Below are 22,070 nucleotides of genomic sequence, written 5' to 3' on the forward strand. Positions count from 1 at the left end.
CACACCCTGTTTGCATATTTGTTCCTGCTCAGACAGGAACAATACCAGACCTTCCCTGCTGCACCCTTATTTAGGCTCTTACCTCAGTGCAGGACCTCCATGAGGAGAGAGAACATCAACGTTTACAAAGGAAGAAAACCTTGTGATTGATTTCCAGTACGTGCAAAGCTTCCAGCTAAACAATCCTATTGTGTGGGAGTCCCGTTCCTTCACCTGACTAGGAAAAAAAAGCATATTCCCTGGATTCTCTGGACTGATATCTGATCTGTCATGTGTAAGTTTTTATGTCTTTGCCAACTATTTGTTTACTGCCAACTATAAAAGGAAGATCGAGTGCTTATAAATTAAAAAAGAAAATCCTTAAGACACCGTCATTACACTGTCTTTTGTTGGAGACTAAAATAAAGATCAACAGGGTAAATTGGCAATTAATAAAATATTTATTGTACACACACTCTTAATTACACTTACTTCCCTGAAATACTTCAGACAATTTCTCACAAAGTATGTTACACATCAGTATGAAATGTAAAAATGCTAAAAATCATCTATGGCATGTAGAAACAGAAAGCAACACACTGATTTTAATAACACATTGTACAGAATGGAAACAGTTGGCTACACGATGGAGAAAACAAAGAAAAGACGTGCCGACAGCGATCTCTACAGAGCGTCGAGTTTTAGAAAGGAGTGTGAATCAGATGTCCTCAGCGACCAGGCAGTAGAAGTCTGAGCGTGCTGCGTAGTTGCGTGATCCCAGGTCCGAGATGTCGATGTCAGAGGGTTTTGGCTCAGCTGCTGAGCTGGTTGCAGCGGGGAGAACTGGAGCTTTGCAGGACAAAGCTTTGTAGACAGGGAGGCGAAGACCTGCGACACAGAGAGAAGGAGAGCGATGCAAAATGTCAATAGTGAAATGAAAAGTAAATATGTGAAAGACCATTGTGATATAATGCCTTAGTTATGAAGTTAAGTATTAACTATAGCTTAGTCAGTATTTGTTTATTCAAATTGGGAACTAACTAAGTGAAATGAAGAGAGTTTCGACTCTGACGTGTTTTTTTTTTTTTTTTTAAGTCTTTCAGGTTGAGACTTGTATGAAGGCTGGAACATTTTATGTGGCACTCTTGTGACAACAAGTACAAGAACTGCTGAATAGTTGATGATTTGCATTACTGGATCAAAGTCATTAACAGGTGCTTGTTAAACATGTGAATGCTTGCCTCAGTATTTTTTCCAGATATTAAAATTTTAACATTTTTGTGTGTGTTTCTCACACAAAACCTAGACTGCACCTCTTACCCAGATCACCGGCAGGGTCCGTATCTGAACGGCAGTTCAGGTAGTCCGGCTGAAGGGTCAGCATCGGGTCTTTGTCATCCTCCAGCAATGTCTGAGGGTCACCAGCAGACTCCTTGTGGAAGACAACACTGCGAGGCATTGCTAAAGCTAGCTCTTTCCAGAAGACAGATGAAGGCGTCTGTGCAAACACAAGCACAAAGACACCAAATAACATTCGTCCCAGCAAGCTGCTACAAAGTCAAACGAACCTTCTAAAGTGCAATGCTATAGTTTTCATTTCATTTTGAATTGATAAAGCTGCTCATTTTTGATATCAATAATGCATGATAGCAAAGTGAAAACAAAGATGTTTCAACTTTTATGAAAGACTGAGAAAAATATGTGAAAATGCATGACTGTGGCAGTCACTTTTACAAGCTAACTTAGTGATAATTCAGATCTTCTTGGGGGGGGGGGGTCCTGTAAAATAAACACTAGCTTTATCACTATTATTATTCTAGCCTTGAACCTTCCAATAAACTTTTGAGAACGTAGAAGAACACAAAAATCTTCTGACTTGTAACTGACAGATTTCTATCTGCACTGTTACTCTCTGTTATTGTCTCCTCTTCCTGGTTTTCCCTGGTTTGAAGTGGGCAGTGCTACAGTTGAAAATGTAATGGCATGTACAAATGCAAACCAATCATTCCCCACATTTTAAACCTAAACATCGTGACAACCAATCAAATCTACCACACCCACAGTGTCCTTCGGATAATGTCAGTCGAAACTATCCATCATATTAGCAAGGAAACAACATATGGCTGGAGTATTACCACAGAGTTGTGTCTCCAGGTAAGTATGGTGAGGCAGTGCTGGTGCTCACTAAGCTGCTGTTTGAACTCTGGCCTCATGCGCTTATACTGAGCATCCAACAAGATGAAGATGGGCTGCTGACACAACTCCAACAAGTGCAGGAGGCCTTGTCTAAAAAATACACAGAGCTCCAGTTAAACATAGGACACTGCATATTGGAGCAATTCTGCCCTCAAGTGGTACGATGTACTAATACACAAATTATTACATTTGCTTTCACACTTTCATAACTTGGCTGTTTGCTATATAAATTCAATATCATTTTTATTTATAAAGCAAAGTTTAAATAGTGATATTTCTGTGTATTCCGTCCTACCTGAAGTTACTGGAACACCAGTCCTGTTCAAGGTAAGCAAAAGAGAGCAGCACGATGAGGCGCCGAGAGCGACTGATGTTCATTAGGAGCTCTGCAGAAGGATCTGAAAACAGATGGTGCAATTAAAAAGGCAAAAATTAATGTTTTTTACACGAATCAGTGCAGAATATTAAGAACACTCTTACTGTTTCCATAAACATTAGGAGGGTAAGTAGCAGCCATGTGCTGCTACCGCTATAAAAGTAGAAGAGCTGCATCTCAGACTTTGCAGGCCTCAGTCAGCATATTAAAGGTTAAAGTTACAACAGCCCCTCCTTGAATCGCTACCTTATCGTGGTGGAGGGGTTTGTGTGTCACAGGGATCCCAGGGGCTATGTTGTCTGGGGGCTTTTGCCCCCTGGTAGGGTCTCCCATGGCAAATTGGCCCTGGGTGAGGGACCAGACAAAGAGCGATTCATAAGACCCTTATGAAAAGGACATCGAGGGAACAGTTTACCCTGCCCGGGATAGGGTTACCGAGGCCCCGCCCTGGAGCCAGGCCCGGGGAGGGTGCCCGAGGGCGAGCGTCTGGTGGCCGGGCCTTAGTCCATGGGGCCCGGCCGGGCACAGCCCGAAGAGGAGACATGGACCCATGCTCCCGCAGGCCCACCACCCGCAGGAGGCGCCATAGGGGTCGGGTGCATTGTGTGCCGGGTGGCGGCCAGGAGCGGAGGCCCTGGCGGACTGACCCCCGGCTGCCAAGACTGGCAATAGGGACATGGAATGTCACCTCTCTGGTGGGGAAGGAGCCTGAGTTAGTGCGTGAGGTTGAGAGGTACCGGCTAGATATAGTCGGGCTCACCTCTACGCATGGCTTGGGCTCTGGAACCAGTCTCCTGGAGAGAGGCTGGACTCTGTCTCAGTCTGGAGTTGCCCCTGGTGAGAGGCGGCGGGCTGGGGTGGGTATTCTAATATCCCCTCGGCTTGCTGCCGGTACGTTGGGGTTTTTCCCGGTGGACGAGAGGGTTTGTTCCCTGCGCCTTAGGGTCGGGGAACGGGTCCTGACTGTCATCTGCGCTTATGCGCCGAGTGGCAGTTCAGAGTACCCAGCCTTCTTAGAGTCCCTGGGGGGGGGGGGGGGGGGGGGGTGCTGGAGGGTGCTCCACCTGGAGACTCTGTTGTCCTGCTGGGAGACTTCAATGCTCACGTGGGTAACGACAGCGAGACCTGGAGGGGCGTGATTGGGAGGAACGGCCTCCCTGATCTGAACCCGAGCGGTGCTCTGTTATTGGACTTCTGTGCTAATCACAGTTTGGCCATAACGAACACCCTGTTCGAACATAAGAGTGTCCATAAGTGCACGTGGCACCAGGATGCTCTAGGCCGTAGGTCGATGATCGATTTTGTAATCGTATCAGCAGACCTGCGACCATATGTTCTGGACACTCGGGTAAAGAGAGGGGCTGAGCTGTCAACTGATCACCACCTGGTGGTGAGTTGGATCAGGTGGCGGGGGAAGACGCTGGACAGACCTGGTGCACGTCTAGCAGAGGCCCCAGTCCGCGAGATCTTCAACGCACACCTCCGGCAGAGCTTCAACAGCATTCCGAGGGAGACTGGGGACATTGAGTCCGAATGGACCATGTTCAGCGTCTCCATTGCCGAAGCTGCTGCATTGAGCTGCGGCCGCAAGGTGGTTGGTGCCTGCCGTGGTGGTAATCCCCGAACCAAATGGTGGACACCAGAGGTGAAGGGAGCCACCAGGCTGAAGAAGGAGTCCTATCGGGCTTGGTTAGCCTGTGGGACTCCGGAGGCAGCCGACAGGTATCGACAGGCCAAGCGGAATGCGGCTCGGGCAGTGGCTGAAGCAAAAACTCGGGTGTGGGAGGAGTTCGGAGAGGCCATGGAAAAAGACTTTCGGGCTGCCTCGAAGAGATTCTGGCAAACCGTCAGACGTCTCAGGAGGGGAAAGCGGTGCTCTACCTGCACTGTGTATAGTGCTGGCGGAGCGCTGCTGACGTCGACTGAGAAAATTGTCAGGCGGTGGAAGGAATACTTCGAGGACCTCCTTAATCCCACTGACACGTCTTCCGAGGAGGAAGCAGAGTCTGGGGATGAGGGGAATGACCCGCCAATTTCCGGGGGCAAGGTCACTGAGGCAGTTAAACAACTCCTTGGTGGCAGAGCCCCTGGTGTTGATGAGGTCCGCCCCGAGTTCCTGAAGGCTCTGGACGTTGTAGGGCTGTCCTGGTTGACACGCCTCTGCAATGTTGCGTGGAGATCAGGGGCAGTACCTGTGGACTGGCAGACCGGGGTGGTGGTCCCCATCTTCAAGAAAGGGGACCGGAGGGTGTGTTCCAACTACAGGGGGATCACACTCCTCAGCCTCCCTGGGAAAGTCTATGCCAGGGTGCTGGAAAGGAGAGTTCGTCCGTTAGTCGAACCTTGGATACAGGAGGAACAATGCGGTTTTCGTCCTGGTCGCGGAACACTGGACCAGCTCTTTATCCTCTCCAGGATACTTGAGGGTGCATGGGAGTTTGCCCAACCAGTCTACATGTGTTTTGTGGACTTGGAGAAGGCATTCGACCGTGTCCCTCGGGGTGTCCTGTGGGAGGTGTTGCGGGAGTATGGGGTGTCTGGCCCATTGCTACGGGCCATTCGATCCCTATACAACCGTTGCAAGAGCTTGGTTCGCATTGCCGGCAATAAGTCGGACTCGTTCCCGGTGGGTGATGGGCTCCGCCAGGGCTGCCCTTTGTCTCCGGTTCTGTTCATAATTTTTATGGACAGGATTTCTAGGCGCAGCCAAGTGGCGGAGGGCTTTCGCTTTGGTGGCCTCAGAATCTCATCTCTGATTTTTGCAGATGATGTGGTTCTGTTGGCTTCATCGGGTGAGGGCCTCCAGCTCACACTGGAGCGGTTCGCAGCCGAGTGTGAAGCAGCGGGAATGAGGATCAGCACCTCCAAATCTGAGGCCATGGTTCTCAGCCGGAAAAGGGTGGAGTGCCCACTCCGGGTCGGGGATGAGTTCCTGCCCCAAGTGGAGGAGTTCAAGTATCTCGGGGTCTTGTTCGCGAGTGATGGGAGAAGGGAGCCAGAGATCGACAGACGGATTGGGGCTGCAGCTGCAGTAATGCGGACGCTGCACCGGTCCGTCGTGGTGAAGAGGGAGCTGAGTGTAAAAGCGAAGCTCTCAATTTACTGGTCGATCTACGTCCCTACCCTCACCTATGGCCACGAGCTGTGGGTAGTGACCGAAAGAACGAGATCGCGGATACAAGCGGCAGAAATGAGCTTCCTCCGAAGGGTGGCTGGCCTCTCCCTTAGAGATAGGGTGAGAAGTTCGGCCATCCGGGAGGGGCTCAGAGTAGAGCAGCTGCTGCTCCACATCGAAAGGAGCCAGCTGAGGTGGTTCGGGCATCTGACAAGGATGCCCCCTGGGCGCCTCCTGGGTGAGGTGTTCCAGGCATGTCCCACCGGGAGGAGGCCCCGGGGCAGACCCAGGACACGCTGGAGAGATTATATCTCTCGGCTTGCCTGGGAACGCCTTGGTATTCCCCCGGATAAGCTGGAGGAGGTGGCTGGGGAGAGGGAGGTCTGGGCCTCTTTGCTTAGGCTGCTGCCCCCGCGACCCGGCCCCGGACAAAGCGGATGAAAATGGATGGATGGATGGAGTTACAACAGTACAAATAGAAAAAGACTGACAAAGTGTGGCTTGTTTGGAATGTTTGAAAAGTTGCATCTTAGCAAACCACAAGACTTCTGGAACAATGATCTGTGACGGCCAAGACCAAAGTGGAAATGTTTGGCCATGACGCAAAGCACCAAATATAGTGAATACCAAACATAGCATATTAGCACAAACACCTCATACCAACTGTGAAGCACGGTGGTGACGGGCTGTGATTTGCGCTTGTTTTGCAGCTACAGAACCTGGGCACCTTGTGGTCTCTGAGTTGACCAATGGTGCTGGAGTTTAGTGACTAAGAGGCTGGCAAGGCTAGCACAGAGAGCTGACCAGTGGATTTGAACTCATAAACCTTTTCTGTTTCATTTCTAACATTTCTAACTATTGTAACACTGTATGGCCTGAGTGTAGTTAACCTCCTAAGACCCGAACTCTTCCATGGCATGCATTTTTAATTTCTCTTTGATATTTGGGCATATTGGGACCTGATGAGTGTAAAAACAAAGAATTGCCAGATTTTTTTTGTTTTACCTGATTTTTGTTCCTGACAAAAATGAGATGCACATATGAGGATATTTGTTTAAAATTTCAATAGAACAGTGGCAGTATAATGTCCTCGTAAGTGGATATCAGGCCCTTGTAGAGCAAAATTTTGTATTTTGGTCTAGACAACCCAAAACGTGATGTCCACATATGTGGACACCGGGTCCTAGGAGGTTAAAGATGAATTTGACTTCTTCAATTTCACACATTCCTGAAAGATGTGAACTCAGACAGTCAAAGACAGCTGTTATACATTAACTCTCACTCTGTCTACAGGTGTGACAGGCAATCTGACAGAGAGTGAGACCTATATTTTTGGTCTTTTTCTGACTGGGACAACTGATTTTCTATGGTTTATACAGAGTGCTGGCTTTCAGCACTTTAACCATATCTAGTCACATATGGGGCAATCTGTCTGAAAGCTAAAGCCTGGTATGAAATTGGGTCATGCAACAGGCACAGCGGTAAATATACAAGAGAAAGCTTGAAAAAGAAAAGAATAAAGGTGCTACAATGCCCCAGCTGTGCATAGACGAATACTCACAAACTTCAATGAACTAAAGCAACAAAGAGTGAGACGAAATTCTTGCACAACGATGTGAGAGACTGATAAACTTGTGAAGAAGTTATTGCTCTGATGTGGTTCTGAAAATTACTGATTCAGAGTGTCCTATAAAAATGATGTTTTTCATGATTGTTCATTTCAGTGGGTTACTTAAAATTATATATGCTGATCATGAAGCAGGCATGAATGAGGGAAGCAACACAGAAGCAATAGTAGCGCTGCAGTGTGGGAATATAATCATACCTGCACCAGGTAGTATATCGTTGTCATTGAGGTGCACTTTGTACCCATTTATATTTTCCAGGTGAGGTTTGAGTACGAAGTTGACAAACTTCCTGTCATAGTCATTATTCACATATGAGATATAGGCATCATATAATTTCCCATCTGAAAAGGTTCAGACACAAACATCCAGGTGTTGTTAATACAAAAATATCAGTGCGGCAACTTAATTTAAATTCAAGAGAGGTCTCACCATTGAGTTCATAGTCTCCATACGAGTTCTTGTACCAGAGTTTGATGTTCAGGTGGCACCTCGAGTAAATGACAGCAGCTAAAGCCAGGAACAGGAGGAGGATGACAGCTGCAATCACGGCACCTGTGTGACTGGGGCTGCCTGGACATAGATACCAGAAGCAAAAGGAAAATCAATGGAAATCAATGGAGAATATAAAGGTAATACTCCAATTAAAAGATTTTATATTATACAACATATATTGTGGCACAATTTTTAATATACAGCATAGACAGCAAGTAAACTTTTGGAGGAAAATCCAAGATAAAAAAAAAAGCACAGTTTTTTCAATTTAAATGATTAAAGATGTATGCTATATAATTATTCCACCCCGGAAAAAGAACAGCTCAAAGAATTAAAAGAACAAAATTACCATTATATTTATAGAGTATATGTGAATGTCTGACCACAACTGCACAGAAATAGTTTCTTTCCCAGTCTTTGTTTTTTTTTTAAAATAACAATAATGTATACTTTATTGATCCCCGTGGGGAAATTCCTCTCTGCATTTAATCCATTCACCCAGTGAAGCAATGGGCAGCCATTAGGCACCCGGGGAGCAGTGTGTAAGGATGATACCTTGCTCAGGGGTACCTTAGCGTAGCCTTTCAGTGGATTATGAACCCCCGACCTACTAATCATGGGGGCACCACTCTACCTACTGAGCTATCCCTGCCCCATTTTTTTATTTTATTCTTACCATGTAAAAAAAAGTAGTTGCTGCTCACATAATATGTGACTATAGTGCTTTAAAGCATCAGTCTGGACCTGAACTAACTCATTATCAAAAATTATTCAATCAAGACAGAGCTACACAAGCATATCAAGTCAGATTCCTGTGTTTGTTGAGTTTGATGGTCCTGTGTAAGCACTTTAGTTAGTCTTTAATATTTAAGTTTGCAGGGAAAGGGCTGAAAATATAGTGTACGCTTAAACTAACTTCTTTTAGCTGCCGACTGTGTCCAGAGCAGTACATGCAAAGCCTAATGCCATCCACTGGAAGTAACCCACTGACTGTGGATCAAAATTTCAAAGAACCCCATTTAAAAGAAAACACCCTTAGCTGAGTAGATGGAATTTCTCCATTAAATAGTTAGTATTTAAAGAATATGTTTAAATATGGAAAATAGACCCATTATGTATCCTGAATAGCCTCACCTCCTATTTGAGAAACTTGTTTGTTTTTTTATTTTTACCTAGATTCTTCAGACTGAAGTCAGCAGAAATGTTCCTCACTGTGCAGCTGTACAGCCCAAAATCTTCCAGCTCTCTGAGGGTGATCACTAGGAAGCTATTTACCATCAGCTGGTTGGCACCGGGGGACCTGATATAGTTAGACAGAAGATTAAGCACAGGTCTAAACACAGGTACATTATTAACTTTCGCCAAGCTAATATTCAACGGCTTCAAATCACCATGATGATGTGTTCAGCGAGGAAAGTGTGTGGTTATTGAGGGGATGACCATCTTTACTCCACTGCAACGTGGTGTCACATTGCTTCTCTGCTGGGTCCCAGAAGAGGAGAGCAGTGCAGTTCAGTTTCACAGTGGATCCCACATTTTCCCAGAGTGTTGTCGAGCCCCCGTTAGGTTTAAATTCTGGAGCCTTGGAGCACTGAGACTCTGTGTAAAGACACACAGCTGTTATCCATGTTCACTGCAAGATCTCCAGACAATAGGGGCCTTCATGCCAGGTAGCACCTGAGCCTGTTACTAGAAGGCATGCTGAAACAAAATACCTGTTTGCAGGTATATCCATTCAATTAACCCCTTCAAATCCACACACAAACTCTACAGCAGCTCATTGATTTCGAAATAACTTAATTACTCTAGCACACTGAAACATTACTTTACCTTTAACTAGGAGACGCACAGTAAATGTGACCGTGCTGTTGCTCTGTTGCATACAGGTGTAATTTCCTTGGTCTTCCAAATTTAGGCTATTAAAGTCCAGGTAGATTTTGCTCTCATTTGTAGGGAGCTGCACGCAGTCCTTTTGCCAGGTCAGCTGTGTTTGAGATGTGCTCTGAACAATCTTCAGAGGGCACTGTAGTTGATATGGATGCCCGACAAATGCCGCCTGTTCTTTAAATCTACTCTCATCCACGCAAGTTTGACCTTCGTAGAGAAGAAATACAGAGGTTTACTTAGGACAGAGTATTCAGTCCGTGTCAGTGCATTTATATCCCTAAGATAAAATCTGTAGGCTACACCTCAAAGTATTGAAAGACTTAATATTTATATTTACATCTAGATTCAATTAATTTTATGAATCCCCAAAAGGGCAGTTAGTTTGCATCTTACCCAGACAACCTATTTAACAGTCAAATTCACACAGCCTACACTCTTTAAACACTACTCACAAACATTGTTCCAGTAGAAGACACAGATCAACAAACAATGAAGTTAAATAAAAAATATAAATAAAATAAATTAATAGGATTAACAAGGAGAAGTGTTTAAAAACTAGCAATCATGGAAAAATTAATCTAAATGATCCTGTCAGGGTTAAGTGATCAAATAGCCGAGGGAATTGAGGATTTTTGAGGAACCATTTGTTCTACACTGGACATAGCAGTGACTTGAGAGCAACTTCCTGAAATGAGACCACAAAGCATACAAAACATGATCAGGATGTTCAATACTGTTTTTTTCCTCCTTTATCCCCTGTTTTTTCCTGATCAGGTATCATGTTATGTAAGGTAACATGACACCACGCACTGTTGCATCACTAAAAACTGAATCAGATGCCCAACAATCTAGTATGAATGGGATTTATGTTATTTTGGCCCATAAACAAACCACAATGTAATAAGGCTACAGTATTAGCACAAATCTACCCCTGATGCATGCGGTATGATCAAATGGATGCAGGCCAAAATCCCCCGAAACTGGCTTTACTTCCTTTTAAAGAAACATTTTGCATACAGTCTGTGCATACAAGCAGCTTGCACAGACTCTGTGGAGCGACACGACACTGTGTAGTTTTTAGGGCCTGGAGTAAGAGGTTAATGATGTATGAAGGTGAAGTTGTTTACACTTTCACCCATGAAGACGATGAGCAAAGGAGTGTTTCCCTGACTTAGATTATAATAGATTCAAACAATAATAATAATAATAATCAAGAAAAACAACAGCGTATTCAGTGTAAACAAATGAGCCTTACCAAATTAAACACATCGGATAAACTAATGTCAGCTGCTGCTCTATTAAATCCTAACCTGTCGGTCGTTGGTCAGCGCATGCGCACATTGTGACGTTAAGGAAAAACCAACAAATATTCGCTCCTCCTTTTGACTTTTCCTCCTTTTCTTCTCTTTTTTTCTTTCAACCCGTCCGGGTCTAAAGTCCGTTTCTGGTCTTGTTGCCGGGCAACAGCATGTGACTGCGTGACACTGACATGCGTGCACGCAATGACCACATGTGCATTGACCTGGTTGTTTAGCATACTCATCAGAATCTATGACCGCGATAAATAGTTTATAATAAAAACGCATCCACAATGAATACATTGAATACAGCCACAGCTCCCAGCTGTGGAGCTGTTAAGCAGGTGCTCCAAGCAAACTCTAAACCTGCCCTTAAAAAGTGATAAGTAAATAACACCCTTACCGACTGCGAGTAAACCTCTGTCCCATAACCCGGAGCACATCAAAGTGAAAGCCACTAAAATCACAGCCATGAGCGGGCAGCTGTTTCCCTCTTCCTCCGTCCTCAGGTGAACACTGAACCGAGTGCAGAGTTTTCTGTTTAACTACATCACTAAACCACAACTTTCCTGGCTTATTATATGGTTACAAACAGAGTCGAGGCGGATATGCAAACGACAGCCTTGCGGTTCACTAACTGCACCTGGAAAAACCTGAAGCTCTCCTGCCGATTGGCTGGCCCTTGGTCATGTGATGCACACACCGACTTTTACCTGCCTTGCACTTTAACTTCCTGTACAGGAAGAAAACTGGCTAAAAAGGGATGTATGTGAATACTGTAACAGAGAGAACAACCAAAATGGTTTATTGTCAACTTTTTATTTTAGTATTGCTGTTTAGATGTATGACACCTAATATACAGGCGCCATCTGGGCCCAAGAAGCTCTGGCAATAGAGATTATGAATCTCTAGATTTTGAATGCCTGGTAAAATAGAAATGAATAAACACCTACATAATATTAGTTGTTTATTAACAAAGGGTTTGTAAAAGGTGCGTTGAATTACTTTGTCACAACCTAGTACCGGTAAATGTATTACCTAAAGCTTTAAAATAACTTTTTATTACAAATAAAATTTACAGTATTTGACCCCTTCACAGTTTCCTTTTTCTTTTTCTTTTTTTTTTGTGCATATTTTTCAGACTTCTATTATTCAGACCAATGACTGTAGAAAAACAGTCATTGATTCAGACAAAGACAAAGACAATACAAGCAAGTATTTGTAATAACTGGTGTTTACTTTGTCATAGCGCTGTGAAGGCATTTTGGCCCACTCCTCTTTGTGAATTTGTTTTAATTCAGCCACACAGGATGGTTTTCAAGTATGGATAGTCTGATTAAGGTCATGCCAAAGCATCTCAATCGAATTTAACTTTGGACAGCTACTCATCCACTCCAGGTGTACTTGAGCTTCATGACATGAACTGATGGCTGGATGTTTTTCTTCAGGATTTTCTGGCAGAGAGCAGAATTCATAGTTTAATTTCAGCAAGTCTTCCTGAAGCAGCAAAGCAGCCTCGGACCATCACTTTACCACCACCACATTTGCTGTTGGAATGATGTTCTTTTTGTGAAATGTTGTGTTAGTTTTATGACAAATATAACGGGACAAAAAGCCTCCAAAAAGTTAAACTTTTTTCTCATCACTGTAGAATATTTCCCAAAAGTCTTGGGGTTCATCAAGATGTTTTTTGGGAAATGTGAGGGAGGCCTTTGTGTTGTTTTTGGTTAGCAGTAGTTTTCTCCTTGAACTCCCCTGGATGCTATTTTTGCCCAGTCTCTTTCTTATTGTTGGATCAAGAACTTTGATATTAACTGAGCCAAATGAGGCCTGCAGTTCTTTTGATTGCGTTTGCATTCTTTTGTGACCTTACCATAAGTCTAAATGTCATAAATAAAGTCATTAGTAACTAAGTAAAATGTTATTTTTATAGCACTGCAACCTTTTGCGGCTGAATTTACAGCGAGGAAGACCAAGACAAGGTATGTTGGAAGCAAGAGGCATTTATTTGCCCATTTAGCTCTGGCTATGACAGTTACTCACATGTCAAGCCTTCTCACAGCACGAACAATCACACTCATCTGATGACAACTGGCAGCCTTAAATATTCGCAGCTCTTAAGTTCTAAACCATTTTTTTACTGTCAGGTAAAATTGAGGTTGAGGTTTTTCTAAATCTAACTGTCCACCAACATTCTACAATACACAATTTTATTAAATGAATATATACATACATTTTACAACTTACATGTTTTTTTTTTTTTTGTTTTTTTTAAAAAACATGTTTTGCAACAAAATGCTAGAAACACAAGGTTACCTTATTGCAGCTGCCCCTTATCACATGACTTCAGGGGCATGCTGGGGATGTAAAAGTTCACTGATGTATGATGTTGCTGCTTCATGCAGACCTCTAAAAGTAGAAATCAGAATCTGAAAGTGGACTTATAAGTTAATGGGGAGCCAGTGCAACTGAGTCAGCAACTGTGTGACATGTGAAGAATTAGTCTGAAACCTCGTGGAAGTGTCCTGAACAACCTGCAGCTCTGTCAAAGAAGTTTTGTTAGGGGAAGAAAACAATGAATTACAGTAATCCAGGCGTGATGAAATAAAGGTATTAATAACCATCTCCAATTCATGCCGTGACACAGAGGAATTCATTAAGGAATGTTTTAAATCAACAGCTCTTCTTATATTGGTAGTACAAATCCTATTTTGTTTTATGCACACAAAATGTAAACTGCAAATGTGTAATATTTACAATATCTTTGTGATTAAGCTACTGCTTTAAAACCTTTTGTTTTAAAATGTATTTTTCTTGAAAATCAAACTTGAAGACAAAAGACGTGTGGCTTTTTTGCCACTGAATCGAGATTGCTTCTACTCCTATCCATGGCTTTGCAAATTCAAAAATGCTCACATGTTAAATTAATAGACAATCACAATGACAGATGTTTTCTCTTTTGTATTTAATGATATAAAATGTTATAAAGCAAAACATTTTTGCATCTGAGTTACAAAATACACAATTGGATTCTGCCTGTAGTAAAGCAACAATCGTCACAGCGCTTTTTGTGTAAAACAGTATACATTAAGGCATAACACAGTCAACACCCCGTTTACAGTATCAGTATAAATTATCTTTAGTCTTTCAATACAAAACACAGGCTCATATATATGGAGTTTCTACAGCAAGCAAGTGGTGGATTCTCAATACAGAATAAGAATAATCTCGTGAAAGTTGCGGTCAGTAACATCAGCTGCTGTACACTGGTTTTCTTCAAGACAAATTGCCTTTACAGTCCTTTTAATGGATGACAATCCAGCCACAGGCCTCCATCTGAGCTCCTCAGAGAGATGATTAAGAACCTTGAAGTTGACGCAACACTGCAGTAGTCTGGAGACTTTAATGCACAAGTCAACACTGGGTTTGTGTTGTTCGGGTAACATGTATCCCGTTTACACCGTCATGCTTCAAATGATCTGCAAGAAATAAAAACAAACACATTTTATAAGTCATCATGTATCAACAATACTGTTAAACATTTCAAATTAGAGTACTGTTGAATTTGTGTTTTTTTTGTGTGTGAAAACTATTTTAAACAGATATCACGTGGCAATCGCTAAGGAAGTCAGGCTGTCTACATGAAAAATGTTGAGAAAAACCAAATTTAAATACACCCTTTTTAATATAGGCATGTTTAAACAAATCTTCGTTAGTTTTTTAGTAGCACTACTATCAATATTATTAGTTCTGCAAGCAGAATAAAGGTTTAGCTTTTAAATAGATCTTAAACAACAAAACTGTGTTAAAGCAACTCAATTATGCTTATTGACCAAATACTTGACAAAGAAGCCCTTTGTCCTACTTGTCCGAATCTGTGTAAACGGGCCAGGATGGTTAAACTTGATAGTTTCAGCTGAAAATCAGAGACTTAGGGAAAGTGTACAGTTTAACTTTGGGGCAATAAATGAGCCACCTTTTCACTGCTCATATCAGCTCATGATATTACTGTAATTGAAAGAAAGTAACGTGTAGTAACAAAGCATTTTGATAACACTGACATATTTAGTGTCTCATGTCATGACTTAATAGAGCTAATAGTGATTCAGACACATTCTGAAACCTTTGGGGACACAAGCATTACTTACAGGTACATTTCAGAAGATACATGACATGTCACACTATTGCACAACAGTTTTGGGGGGGTTTCTTGCATTAAGCAGTCACACGTAAGCATGTATTATCAAAGACTCACTGGAGTTCCTCTTTTAGCCTCTTGAGTTTATCTGAGAGCCTACAGTTCTTCACTTCCATGGGAGCACTCGGTATAAACCAGGCTGCAATGAACTTGCATATGACAACAACATGCTGCAAGCAGAGGGTACATGGTTAGGAAGTGGATCTCATTTTATAAACAAACAAACAAACAAACTAACTAACTAAAAAAAAAACGTAATTTATTATTTAATTAAAAAAGGAGGTTATGGGTTATTTCATACACCTTGGTTTTGTTACAGCCCGAGTCTAAGCTCTGAAAACTTTTTCAAAGCTGTCAAAGTTAGAAAATCATTGTGTTGAATACATTGTAGTTAGGAAGAAGTAGCATCCCAATGCAAACTCAAAGACAGACTTGAAACTTGCAACAACCTTTAATTTAAGGTGTATAATAATCCATAGAAGATGGGAACTTACACAGGGAGCACAGCTGAAGCAAATCATAGATAGAAAACCAAAGTACAACACACTGGGTAACAGACTATCACAATAAAACAGGAAATGTTGTCAACACTATGACATACAGACTTGATAGAGGGGCAGCAGAAACACATTGTAACAAACACAGAGATCACAAATATGGGTGACTAACTGGGGGAACAAAGGGATGAAGAAAGATAGTAAGTAAGAATTATAAAACCAAGAATAAAAATCAGAATGTAACAGAAAATGCAAAAGATATTTATCAGTCAAATAAATATACAAAGAGAGGCCAACAAAAGTATAAAATTCTCCCAAACTTAAAGGATGACAAAACCCAAAAACCTTAATAATTAATAGTTACAAGTACCAAATCCTGGACCCAAAACCCAGAGATTGTAACAGAATGCTAAAAAACTGCTCAGGAAAGAGGTGAATGTGTGAATGTAGTGCCGTGCTTTGTAAAAGTCCAAAGGTCTTACCTCAAACAAGATGACGAACGCAAAGCGCGCAGCTAAAATGATCCAGAACTGATGGGTATGAGTGTAGTCATCTTTGCTCCTGTAGTCCTTATATCTGTCAAAAGGAACATACTAGATTTTGATCAGATGTTTTATTTATTTATTTATTTTTAACTCAAAAACTTAATCTGTAAGAGAAAACTAAAGGAAAACAAACCTGCACAAGAAAGGCTCTTCACCAGGAGGGATGTTCTCGCTGTATTTATATGAACCATTCACACGAAGAAATGGGGCAATGGAGAGAGTGTTGTTGATGTAACCCACCATACAACTTGAACATGAGAAAAAGAAAAACGTAAAAGAAAGCCATATAACCATATAAGCCATACAGCCAATTGCAAAATGTATAGAATTTCGAGAGGAATGCACTTCTCACTCAGTATCTGGTGCAACTGTGCCTTGGGCACACGGGCCGTAGTGATAACGGTACACAAGTCGGGGGATGAAGTCCGAGGATACACCAATGACCAGCCCATTGACAATGACTGCTAAGACACCAATAGCCTCTAGTATATCTAGCCACACACCTAAGGAGAAGCAGCAGTGTTACTAATGCTCAACATGCTAACAAGACCCACAGTGTCCTGCCTTTTCACAACAGTTCTCACCAATATTGTTGGTTTTCTTGGGAACCATCCTCCGCTCGAGAGTGACCATCTTAATGGCATCCAGACGTATCTCTATGACATTATTGATGAAGGCCAACAGAGGAGCGAGAGGAAAGGCTGCCACAAACAGGGTGGTAAAGCTGAACTGGATCACTGAGAACAGAAAGTAAAGATCAATTTTATTTTTTTCCCAATATTAGTTTATCCTTTACTGTTGCTGTTGAAGCATGACACTGAGCACATACCCATTTCCAAAAACTCTCTGAACAGGCTAAATGAGTCGACATCATTTAGGCGGTAGTTGCTTAGCCAGTCTCGGAGCTTGCAGTTTTCACAAAGTTCATCCCCATCTTTAGTGTCTGAGTCATCTTTCAGATAGCAGTGAGCACATTTCCTCTGTAGTTTCTGGGTTCTTTTTCCTTTCCACAACCGGCATAACCAGCTAATTCAAACAAACCGCTTATGTCAGCACAGATACAAGGTTGAGGCATATGTACAAGTTTGTATGAGATTACAAAGCTCTTTTATACTTACGGTCCAGTGAACTCAAAGACATTGCTGATGGTTTGCTTTAGTACCATGATAATGGTCATTTGGATAAACAGGTCGGTCAGACAACCAGTAGGGTGACACTGCACGAAAAAGTTTAAAATAAAGTCAGAAAGTTTATGTAAAACATCACAAAAATAATAATACATTTGTGTTTCTAAGTGTGGACCGAGCCATACTCACTTCCTCAAGTCTCCAACGGCCTGCAATTTTTACATAATTCCCAGGACGGCCATTTATCCTGTAAATATATATGTATCATTAAAATGTGAATTATTAGTCAGATAAGTCCAAATGATCAAAGACATACAGCATGTTTGAAAAGGTAGAACAATGAGATTTATAGAGAACTGAGCAAAAATCTTGAGCCATCCTTCAATTCTTTGAAGAATTTGATAGAAAAAGGGGGATTTAATGAAACATCTGGAAACGCATAGGGTTTGTACCACTCTAACAAGCTGTAAAGTCAATATCTGGTATGACCACTTTTATTCTTTATTTATTCTTTACTTTTATTCTTTGTTTTATTCTCATTCTTTATTCTTTACTTTTATTCTTGTTATTTCTTTAAATAGCTTTCAGGAATAGTTCTCCAGGCTTCTTGGCTGCCTTTTGTTTCATTCTCTGTCAAGCTGATCCCACACTGCTTCAATAATGTTGAGGTCCAGGCTCTGAGGAGGACTGAAAAATGAAGATGCTGCAAATCAGTACAACCATAAATTTTGAAAGGCATTCAGACAGCAGTTCTTACCTGCCAAGAATGAAGGCCGCATAAAACAGTGAGGTGAAATAGGTGAAGAACTGGAAGGTGAACATTTTGACTGTGAAGCTCTTTTCAGTGGAAGCAAACGACCTTATCTCCTCTGGTGAAGACAGAAGTCGTGTTAGTGTACGTCAGCATGCATGCATCTCACTGTTTGGCCAATAGATGGCACAATCCCACATCCTACAAAAGAGCCACATCAATTTTCTCTGATTGTATCTACTTGCTGCAAAAGCGTGACTGATAATGTTTGATCCCTGCATGCCTGTGTGTACATGCACATGTGTGTGCATTTGTGAGCCTCATCACACCAAAACAAGGGCAGCTGCAGAAACACTATCGCAAAAGTGTTTTGATTTCTTGGAATGTGGCTTCTCTTGGTGTGCAGATTTTATCAACATCACCAGGTAGTGCATCAGATAGCTGAAACAATCTTTCCTTCAAAAATGGAAACAAGAATGGGAAAGAATTATATGCTTCTGGAGTTATTCATTTAAAAAAAAATCCCATTAGCCGCTTGAATTTCAAAATTTTCCGATAGGACCTTCATTTCCATGTTAGAAAATTGTTGTTTTACTGCAGAATTTCAATCATTGGTTAACTGTCAGAGATTTACTTTTAATGTATGTGCTTTTGTAAAGAAGCACAAGTACATAAAAGAGCTTAATTGATTCAAGTAAAACAAGAATACTGCAAAGACACATTACCTTTTAGATACTGTGACACATATAACTAGGTTCATACAGTTAACATTCATCTACTGTCAATTTATTCCTGTGCAAGTCAGTGAAATTCATGTATTCACTGCATAAAGACTCCACTACCCTTGGCTCAGCTTTTCTATGCCCACACCCTGTCATCAGTTTATTACGGTGATGATGATGATGATGATGATAATGATAATGATGATGATCATTATTAGTAGTAGTAGTAGTATTTAACAGGCCATCACACAGAGACACATAACCATTCACCATCACACCAGCAGACAATTCAAACTCAAGCCTTCTTGCTGCAAGGCAACCAATGCATCATTCTGCTGCCAAGCTGTTTGTTATATTGCCTAGCTCATGTAACTAAATTAACAACACTGTAAAGCTAAAATATTTATAAGGTTAGCCAGAGTTTTTTGTGTTCTGCTCGCTCCAAATTCAGCCCATGGCAAATAAACAGCAATTTATACAGTGCTTTTTTGCACTCAGATATTACTGAAAGCCCTTCTTATGCTGCAAGCTCCATCTCCAGACACATTTTAATGCTCTCTCTCTCTCTCTCTCTCTCTCTCTCTCTCTCTCTCTCTCTCTCTCTCTCTCTCTCTCTCTCTCTCACACACACACACACACACACACACACACATACACACACACACACACACACACACACACACACACACCCACACACCTAGATGGATGCACAAGTTATTTCCCAAGGACACAAAAAAACGACGACCATTCCAGAGAGCATCCTTGTATTATATTTGTTAGGTCTAGCATTTTTGCAATGTGTATCTACTTTTGTAGATCTTATTTTAGTGTCTTGGGTGTCCTAATTTTTGACAATTTTTGACCATTTCAAAGAGATCAATGCATCATAAATATTTTATAAATATTATAAATATGTGTATAAGTCGTGTAAAAACCAGTTTTAGGAAAATTTATTGATGAAAGCTCTGTCTGAAAGTTATCTGTCTATTACCTGTGTTATCTGCTTCCTATCTGACTACTTTCCTTCCTGCCTCCTCCTGAAGCTGTTACCTGACAGAAACTCCTTAAAGTTTGGGGGGGGGGGGGGGAAGAAAATTAGGTGCATTAAACATACCCATGTCACAGAGCTTCCTGGCCACAATCCAATTTACCTGCAAAAAAAAAGGCAAAAGTATGATAATGGTCACAGATAGCATCATTAAACACATAAAGAGATGTACTTTAAGACATCTGTGTACCCGTGTCATGATAGTGATGATGAAGTAATGGAGGAAACCCCCGAGCACCATCACAGATATGTTGGAGTGGTGGCTTAAAGATTTCAATTTGTACTTTGCCAAAAAATCTGCTGCAATCACCCTGAACACCACCACAGCACTCGTTAGGCTGATGATCACTAATATCTGTAGAAACACAAAGACACTAAGTTGGGTCACCATACTTTTCCGATTAACAACATCATTTTTCTTTCCAAAACGTTCAAACCAGCCTGACTCTTATGTTAAGCAGTACATTATTAAATCATTATTAATCCTTATTAAATGCATTTAGACAAAGAGAAGAAAAGATATCCTACCATAATTGTTACACAGATAAAAATCAGACTGCTGGTCCAATAGGAGTGCTTAAATTTTTTTGGTTCACAGTTGACATCATTCACAAGTTCCAGGATCAGTTCCTCCTGTAGTTTGATTTGAAAAGCAAAAAAACACATCCTTACACATACATCCATGAAAAGTAATAAACACTGTATTGGTGGATAATACTGTCAAATACCTCTTCCTCACTCCAATCAGACACTTTCCATTCACACACATAGGTAGCACGATGTCTCTTCCAGAACTCCAAAAACAGTGTTGCTGTGAAAAACAGGAGTTTCTGTGAGATTTATAGAGCATTTTATGCACCAAATAGTTGCACCAATTAACAGTGACTGTTCTTGATCACCACATGTTAATAACCTCTGCCAACGTTGGGAATATTTTAGGTGTTTGTCTGTTTTAAATATAACTTTGAGTGGAAAATATGTCAGTGTTGGCCTGCTTTTAATTTGAGGTTGAAAAGCGTATTATTATTTCTTATTTGACCTCTGCCAGCTGTCTGTGACATAGTATTTGTGAAATGGTTTCTGTAGTAATCCTTAGTTTTTGCTGTTGTTGTTTTTCGTTTCCATGTCCCTCCTGGGTTTCCCCTGTCTGTGTTTTTGTTTGTCTGTTTGAGTTTCACTTTCAATTCTTTCTACTTTTTGAAGGCTGTTCAAGTAGTTTCGGTGTATTTACTGGCCCGCTTTGTTCCTTTTCTCACTCTCTTTATTCTTTTCCTGATTGAGCTGCCCCATGCCACATTATCCCTCACCCAGTGTGTGTGTGTGTCTGTTTATGTGTGTCGGCTCTATTAAGCATGATTCTTACTTATCCAGCCAAGCCTAATAAAGGTGTCAGTATTACAAAGACGGTTCACGTGGTAGAGAGCAGGTTATGTTTGAGATTCGAGATCAACAGGTTTGAACAAAGCACAGTGACCAGTCAGCTCTCTGCAAAATATCAACAGATCTTAGCATTCATGTGAGATCTGTGGCTCCCTCTGTGAGTAAGATGGTCAAAACTTTTTTAATTGCATCTGTCAATAAAAAGCATCAGTAAGAACGATAAAATCTAAGAAGTAATTACTTCAATTTCCTTTTCCCAGTGACTGCAAAGTCATTGACACTTTCAGTGGTCTATACAGAGGGTCTATAAAGAGGGTACTAAAACAATTTATACTTGTGAACCTTTGATCAAATATTCACATAGATTTAACCTACTTTGAATTCTGTTTTTATATTCAATCTTTACTCTCCGACAATAAAACTACCTTAAAGACATTTAAACATTAACTGGAGGGAAGAACAACTCTAATCCATCAGATTTTTCTATCTCTGTTAAGTTACTCAGTATGCATTTTTGCCAACTTTCCTTCCAAGCTTCAAATAAGCTAAACATTATAATATACTAGGTCTTTTCCAGTTTTCCTGGCCACACTTAAAGTGCACACACATTCACTTTTATTTTCCCTTTAAACTCATAACAGAGTTCTCCATGTTTGTGATTGGCCAGATACTACCAACACCAGCAATTAATTCAGTGATAAGCTATCAAGTTGCTAATTACCTTTGTGTGACTATACAGCCTGATTAAAGATGTTAGTTTAAGTGAAGCTAGATAATGGAAAGGTGTGTTGAACTTGCTTCACAGTGTAATACACACTGTGTGTAGCTCAC

At 41.5% G+C, this 22,070-nt stretch overlaps 2 protein-coding genes across 4 annotated transcripts in view; both read right to left on the bottom strand.

Moving 5' to 3' along the window:
- Positions 1-417: 417 nt before the first annotated feature.
- Positions 418-11,622, bottom strand: sigirr (single immunoglobulin and toll-interleukin 1 receptor (TIR) domain). 3 transcript variants are annotated; one of them, XM_086298906.1, is made up of 10 exons: positions 11,375-11,622; positions 9,617-9,880; positions 9,178-9,385; positions 8,959-9,086; positions 7,724-7,864; positions 7,492-7,635; positions 2,471-2,573; positions 2,115-2,265; positions 1,300-1,477; positions 418-867 (listed from the first exon to the last, which is right to left on the bottom strand). In XM_086298906.1, the coding sequence occupies exons 1-10, from the start codon at positions 11,442-11,444 to the stop codon at positions 698-700; spliced, it is 1,557 nt and encodes a 518-aa protein (XP_086155032.1). In that variant the 5' UTR covers positions 11,445-11,622; the 3' UTR covers positions 418-697. The 3 variants fall into 3 exon arrangements, with proteins under 3 accessions (XP_086155032.1, XP_086155033.1, XP_086155034.1); XM_086298907.1 differs by lacking the exon at positions 11,375-11,622 and adding an exon at positions 10,984-11,137; XM_086298908.1 differs by lacking the exon at positions 11,375-11,622 and adding an exon at positions 10,929-11,083.
- Positions 11,623-13,890: 2,268 nt separating this feature from the next.
- Positions 13,891-22,070, bottom strand: part of LOC147324821 (anoctamin-9) — a 19,175-nt gene continuing 10,995 nt past the window's right edge. The window contains exons 12-25 of the mRNA XM_086298888.1: positions 20,588-20,670; positions 20,388-20,492; positions 20,050-20,214; positions 19,926-19,962; positions 18,096-18,207; positions 17,528-17,585; positions 17,330-17,427; positions 17,041-17,237; positions 16,796-16,948; positions 16,564-16,714; positions 16,345-16,458; positions 16,149-16,242; positions 15,227-15,339; positions 13,891-14,450 (exon numbers count right to left, since the gene is read on the bottom strand). Of these exons, the coding sequence (XP_086155014.1) occupies positions 14,435-14,450; positions 15,227-15,339; positions 16,149-16,242; positions 16,345-16,458; positions 16,564-16,714; positions 16,796-16,948; positions 17,041-17,237; positions 17,330-17,427; positions 17,528-17,585; positions 18,096-18,207; positions 19,926-19,962; positions 20,050-20,214; positions 20,388-20,492; positions 20,588-20,670 (1,496 nt within the window). The 3' untranslated portion in view covers positions 13,891-14,434. The remainder of the gene's footprint in view (positions 14,451-15,226; positions 15,340-16,148; positions 16,243-16,344; positions 16,459-16,563; positions 16,715-16,795; positions 16,949-17,040; positions 17,238-17,329; positions 17,428-17,527; positions 17,586-18,095; positions 18,208-19,925; positions 19,963-20,049; positions 20,215-20,387; positions 20,493-20,587; positions 20,671-22,070) is intronic.

The sequence above is a fragment of the Aulonocara sp. 'chitande type north' Nkhata Bay genome, linkage group LG7 (assembly GCF_057382095.1).
Source record: "Aulonocara sp. 'chitande type north' Nkhata Bay isolate Kocher_YH1m ecotype deep benthic linkage group LG7, A_spYH_male_GT1.1, whole genome shotgun sequence".
NCBI classification, from domain to species: Eukaryota; Metazoa; Chordata; class Actinopteri; order Cichliformes; family Cichlidae; genus Aulonocara; species Aulonocara sp. 'chitande type north' Nkhata Bay.

Excerpts from the sequence above, each read along its gene's own strand:
- sigirr (XM_086298906.1), bottom strand. The coding sequence starts at position 11,444 with ATGGCTGTGATTTTAGTGGCTTTCACTTTGATGTGCTCCGGGTTATGG. Across the intron at positions 9,881-11,374 it reads CAGAGGTTTACTCGCAGTCG|GTCAAACTTGCGTGGATGAG; the intron begins GTAAGGGTGTTA and ends TTCTCTACGAAG. Across the intron at positions 7,865-8,958 it reads CTTCAGTCTGAAGAATCTAG|GCAGCCCCAGTCACACAGGT; the intron begins GTAAAAATAAAA and ends ATCTATGTCCAG.